The sequence below is a fragment of the Mytilus trossulus genome, chromosome 11 (genome assembly GCF_036588685.1).
Source record: "Mytilus trossulus isolate FHL-02 chromosome 11, PNRI_Mtr1.1.1.hap1, whole genome shotgun sequence".
Lineage (NCBI taxonomy): Eukaryota > Metazoa > Mollusca > Bivalvia > Mytilida > Mytilidae > Mytilus > Mytilus trossulus.
The window spans coordinates 48,234,316-48,241,032 of record NC_086383.1 but is presented as its reverse complement, the minus strand read 5'-3'; the positions used below and the strand labels follow the sequence as shown (position 1 = coordinate 48,241,032).

Below are 6,717 nucleotides of genomic sequence, written 5' to 3'. Positions count from 1 at the left end.
TGGCATGCATACCTCATCTTATCAAATTATACGGATGCATAGGTCACGCATAGGTACTCGAAGACGCGAAGTAGCCATTAATACAGTGAAGATCACGTCTAAAGGGGGTGGTAAAGGGGTGCTTGCACGGGAAAAAAACGTGAAATAAGACATAATTTCACGTTTCACGAAAAATAAAGACTTTGATGTGAACCTTTAGTGACTGAGTCACTGTCTCCTTATATATAAACTCAGTGGCGAATCTAGAACTTTTCCTAAGGGGGTCCCGCTGACTGACCTAAAGGGGGGCCGCTCCAGTCATGCTTCAATGATTCCCTATATAATCAACCAAATTTTTCCCACGAAAAGGGGGGGCGGACCCCAGGGCCCCCTGGATCCGCCTATGAAACTCTCTGTTTTACTTGATATTCCCGATTTGGTATACACATTTATAATATAAATGGGTTACGGCTTTTAAAAAAGTATTTCTTGACGATCCCTGCCAAGTGTTTGAATTTTATTAGAAAAATCTGAAAATACCTAGTAGAGTGAGGTGCCCATATTCGCCGGGGACACAATTTCGCCGTTTTATGATTTTGAGGTGTAAAAACTTCAAAGGGTGTCTGAAATGGAAGACATATACCGGTAAATAATATTATATAACAAATATGATTATTGTTTTTGAATTGAGACAAAATTGCGGCACCCACTGAAAAGGACCAAAAAACAGAAAACGATTTTGGGCCAATTTCCTGAAGAAAATACACGAATTCAAAGAAGTATTTCTAAGTAATTTTTTGACTGAATGCCCAAAATTTCAGTTCTAAACATCTTTGAAATGTCTGCTATTTACCTATAATGAAATTGATTTGATTAATGTTGTTTAAAGCTGCGTTTATTTGGTTTTAAATAGATACATGTATGTAAAAACGGCGAATATGTGTCCTCCATTGACAAAAAATCAGGAAATTTCAAACACCCTTTAATCTAAGTTTTCAGATGATTATATTCAAACAAGCACGTTTTCAAGCTTAAGAATATTTTGCATTTGAAGTTATCTTCATATAGAAATATCAGTATACTTCAAAAACATTTACGAGGGGGAGGACAGGGGTAAGGGAGACAGGGAGAAAGAGGGTAGGAGAAAGGAGAAAGGGGTGGGAGAAAGGAAAAAGGAGAAAGGGGATAGGAGAAAGGAGAGGAAGGCTGGGAGAAAGGAGAAAAAGTTGGAGAAAAAAATAAAATATGAAAAAAAAATATCTCTCTTTTTTCCGGTAAATTAAAAAAAATAAAATAAGGAGATTCTCAGAAGAGGGGTAGGAGAAAGGAGATGAGGGGTAGGAGAAAGGAGAAGAGGGTGGGAGAAGGGAGAAGGGTACCCCCTGTCCTCCCCCTCATTTACAGTAGACCTGAAAAATACGCAAAATAAAACACTTGAAAATCACGATGCACGTAAAATTAAATAGGCAGAACACATTGAACGAGGTACCTCCAATTACTAATGCCCCATATATCTCTGTTACAAGGAACCAATGACCACTTAAACTCTTTGAGCCAGACATGCGAACGTGAGCAGGCAGCGCGAAAGGACCCGGATACATAAAACAATGAAACACTAAATTCACTCCCCGCTACAATTTATGTCCATCCTTTGTGCCATGTGAATGTGGAATATATATTCCAAATGTAATCATTTCAGTAAGGCAGAGGTAGTACAGGTTCATATACTCTTTAATTTCCTTGCATCATAACTATGGAATTAGACCGAATTCTTCTGTACCTATGTCCATAGGACGCAGTTACGACTGGACACAATTACGAAAGAATTCCAATCTCAGTTTCCAATGTTTGCTCTCTGAGATCATACTTATTTATATTTATCAATAAATGTTTTTATATATCAAACCCTATTAAAAATTCCCTTGTTTTCACTATAAAATAATTCATTTGCACTTGGAAAAGTTGATGACGATGACAAAAATCAAAATCGTTCTGAAAATATTAGAAGAACGACAATCTGGCCTGCAAATTATATAAAAAAAAACATAAACAGGTCAAACGAAAATATGTTAATTTTATAGAAAAGTCCAGAGAACTCCGAAAGAAATGTTGATCTATATAAAAAAAATCATAGATGAATGATAAGTTCACCACTGAAATGGATGCACTTGAATTTAAATGTTTAAAGGAGGAACTTGCACAAAAACAAAAAAAATCAGAAATCTTTCTTTAACAAATTACAGACATTTCGTCTGCGACCACTGCTGAATTAATTGAAGTAAAATACAAACTTATGCATCTTATTTGCCTATGAAAATGTGTTTGAGATTAAGATAATTGTATGCTTTATCAATCTAGACTGTTGTCATCCCGGTTGTCATTGATTCTTCTGCAAGATATATGAATATAGTGCTGTTCGGAATTGCATCCATATGACTGTGGCTCTCTTGATCCGTAAAACGAGGTCGAGCAAATCTTTCTAAAGTATCCTTACGTGAATACAAAATTATGTGGGTTATGATGCAAAATGGAAAGCCTTCATACATCTTAAATTCTATTGTATAAAAAATTCAAGAAAAGTAGTGTAAAAAAAATATTAATCACAGTTTAACATGTTTAAAAATCGTTTGTAATTGTGCCTGGTGAGGTAATAGAATTGAGAATGGAATATTAAAGAAATAATTCATGAAGCTTGCATGAACAAGATGAATTTATCGTGATTTTACCATGGCTTGGCCCTTTATGACATTATTTTACCCTGTTAGATAGCCCCCCCCCCCCCCTGAATTATTTGATTCTAATCATGCTATTATATAGGACCCATACTTCAGGCAATTGTTTTTGATAGACATGCTGTAGCCTCTAGGTGAAGGCATAGTATAATTAAAAGCACTTAGTGCCACTAGTAAATTGATGTAAAAGAAAACAAAAATATTAATCTGATTATCTAATAAAGCAAAAAAAATTTTTTTTTAAAGAAATTGTTTTATAATTTTCATATTTTCTTAGTTTATTATCATGATTATGATACATTCTTCTTCTGGTTTGACACTCACTCACAGAGGGAGAAGATATATTTGTACAGTATGAAAACTTTTGTCTATTAAATATCACAAATTGTACAGTATTAAAACTTTTGTATATCACAAATTCGAACTCTGGTAATACATGTATACACAGTATGTTTAATGTCACCTGGTTGCTTTTGGTATGCACGTCTACCTTACAATATATTGTTATGTAACAATACATCCCAAACTTGTCAGAGTTCACCTGGTCGTCAAGTGAGTGGATTTTGAAGGTATACAGGTATAGAATATTTATCTATAATAATTGTTTGGGTGTTTTTTCTCTCTCTTGGGACATAACTATTTTTTTGTTCTAAAAGGAATGTATAAATATATTTCTAAAAAAAGATGAATTACAGCAAGGATTTTGGTATTAAAGGAAAGCTGAAGGACTGGTGCAGATCATTGTAGAACACTTTTGGACTTTTAATTTTGAATATTAAAAAAACTGCACTAAATTTTAAAAAGAGGGTACATTTTGTCTATTTGTCAAATCTGAAGTACCTGTTTTGGTACATCCAAAGTTCCAGGAACCAGTTCTTTCTTATACAATGTATGCCATTAAAGGTATGTTAATTTTTTCAGTTCAAGACACCATAAAGTGTTGCTTTGAAATGCAAAGATTGCCACTTTATTTGAACTTAAAACAAAAGAGGTGTGCCTGCTTGAAACAGAGGAATTTAACATAGAAAGCAATGGGACCATGAATTAGTTAATTGTGTACTTCTTATTACAGACAATCATCAGAAATCCAATTTTTAGAAGTTGTACATATATTCCAATGAAAATACTTCAAATTTTGGTGTTAGTAATCATGTTTAATCATCTATTTTTGGTGAACCATCCTAATAATGAGAAATTTAAGCTCTTAAATTGGCATACTCAAGTATTTTAGCCTTTTATGGTCATACAACATGCATGCAGTTAAGACTTATTACTCCAAGTTCTTATTTTTGCATTTTTTGTGATTGAAATCAATAAAACAGGTATTTTATGACTTTTATATAGTACAAAATAGCTCTTTGTCAAAATAATTCTATGATTTTTCAAGTTTTATTGTGTTTCTTATGGTAGCCTTTTACAATCTAGGCAAATAGTATACACTCATACAAGAATTCAAAAATCTCACTGTACATGCAATTTTGAACCAGTTTAGCAAGTTATCTAGCTTAGGGACATATAAATTGCTCTTAATAATCTATGTTTTAGCACAGAATTATAGTTTATTTCAAAAATAAGCCCTTTTCCAATTAAAAGAAAAAAGGGGGGACAATTTTCTCATTTATGTCTTGTTTAAGTTTGGACTAATGTATTTTTATTTGATGCAGAACCTCTGATAAAAATATGACTATTGGTAAGCACATAGCTTTCCTAATAGAAATTAATAAATAAAGCAATGATATATGGATATACAAAATGTATGAGAATAATATAGCTTTCCTAATAGAAATTAATAAATAAAGCAATGATATATGGATATACAAAATGTATGAGAATAAAAAAAAATATTGGCTATTGGTAATATCCATATGCAGTTTTCTTCGAATAACCATTATGTAACTACCAGTCCAATTTGAGCTTAAAATTAGTAAAATAGTATGTGGACTAAAGCTTTATATGTTTTTTATTGCTTGAAATAGATCATAGAACATGTAGAATGAAATAAAGTAATGCTCAAGCCAATATAGCAAGTTTGGTTCTGTTATATATGATAATGTTACAGTAATCCTGAGCAATTATCATGATTATATTGCATGTTTTATGATCATGATAATTAGCTGATCAAGGCAGATTTTTCTTCTTCTAGAAAAGTAAATTAGCAACGAAAATTTTAACTATACATTTGCTATCATTGCTATATATCCTAGTAATTTTGTTTAGATTAAATGTCTAAGTTCCATTGCTGTAGGTTGTGTCAATTGGCAGTCTAATGCCTAATAGGCTGTGTCTTTGTTTGGAGTGACTGGTCAGGAAAGTCAGGATTATTAGTAATATCATTTCTAATATTTGATTAATATTTAAAGTTGTATCCTGAGTTAATTTGCTGTAATTCAGTTTTTATTTTATTGCCAATATAATAGGGCATAAACATAAAAAATGTAATTCAATTTTTTTTATTTTTTTGCAGATACGATGGGGGTAGAAACATTATTTCTTATGAAGTCTGTGATTCAACATTCAATCCCTCAGTGTCTGGAGACTCAAGTCAGAAGAATTATAGTCCAAATTATTGTCCCACAAATACTTACAAGAAGACGATATCTTATCCAGCTGTTGGGAACACAGAAGACTGGTCCAGTACACTTTTATCAGGAAGAATGTATGCTGTGCAGTATGAAACAACATCTAGTACGTGTTTTGTTCAGTAACTTTAATATTTTACATAGGAATCTGATGTTTAGAAGTTGTTGTTTGTTTGTGTGGTTGTATATTGGTATCACATCATCATCCTCGTCGTTGTCTGAAGACACGTTTGGTATCTGGACAATAAGTTAAGTTTAAGGGAATGGATCTCTATGAAATTTTATCATAAGGTTCAATACCACAAAAGGATTGTTGGGATTGATTATGGGGGTTATTATGTACCAACAGTTTAGGAATTGGGGCCGAAAAATGGCCAAAAACAAGCATTTTTCTAGTTTCCAGACATTAACTTGTGTTCAAGTGTTTGGCTCTCTCTGAAATTGTACTGCAAGGTACTATTCTTCAAAGGGAAGGCAAAGATTGAGTTAAGAGGTACTTTTCCAAAGGAGGTTAAAAAATTTGGGAATGGAATTATTTTTTTCATAATTTTTTCTTTTTTTTTTCTTCTTAAAATTTTATATTTTCACATTGATTATTTCTGATTTATATATAATAAAAGAAAAGAATACTGGAGATACACACCAAACAGGATGTGTTATTATTGTATTAGGTATTGTGCAATAGCTAGAAATCTTCATTTGCATAGTAATGCACAATAGCAAGAAATCTTCAATTGCACAGTATTGTCCAATAGTAAAAAAATCTTCAATTGCACAGTATTGCACAATGGCAAAAAACAAGGGAAGGTAGAGATTGATTTTAGAGGTAATTGCTCCAAAGGGGGTTAAAAAAATTGGGAAGGGAATTATTTTTTTCATAATTTTTTCTTTTTTTTTCTTCTTAAAATTTTATATTTTCACATTGATTATTTCTGATTTATATATAAAAGCAAAAAAAAGTGGTATGGCAGGAGATATACACCAAACAGGATGTGTTAATTATTATATTAGGTATTATGCAATACCAGTAGCCTTGGAAATCTTCATTTGCATAGTATTGTACAATAGCAAGAACTCTTCAATTGCACAGTAATGCACAATAGCAAGAAATCTTCAATTGCTCAGCATTGTGCAATAGCAAGAAATCATCAGTTGCACAGTATTGCACAATAGCAAGAAACATCCCCATTGCACAGTACATGTATTTAGCAATAGCAAGAAACCTTCTTTTGCACAGTACTGCGCTATAGCACAATACTATGCAGTAGCCACATTCATTTTGTGTCAAAACGCTATATTATGTCAAAATCTTGATCACAATCCAAATTCAGGCAGTGATCAAGCTTGAATATTTTGTCCAAACTTTCATCAACTGTTCAGGGTTTGACCTCTGCAGTCGAATCAGGCTGCGCAGAGTGAAGAATTTT

The 6,717-nt window shown here is 32.5% G+C and overlaps 1 protein-coding gene across 1 annotated transcript in view; it reads left to right on the top strand.

Annotated features, from left to right (window-relative positions):
- Positions 1-1,622: 1,622 nt before the first annotated feature.
- LOC134690111 (uncharacterized) overlaps positions 1,623-6,717 on the top strand; it is a 51,074-nt gene continuing 45,979 nt past the window's right edge. Inside the window, exons 1-2 of the mRNA XM_063550082.1 lie at positions 1,623-1,688; positions 5,176-5,396. Coding sequence (XP_063406152.1) covers positions 5,366-5,396 — 31 coding nt within the window. The 5' untranslated portion in view covers positions 1,623-1,688; positions 5,176-5,365. The remainder of the gene's footprint in view (positions 1,689-5,175; positions 5,397-6,717) is intronic.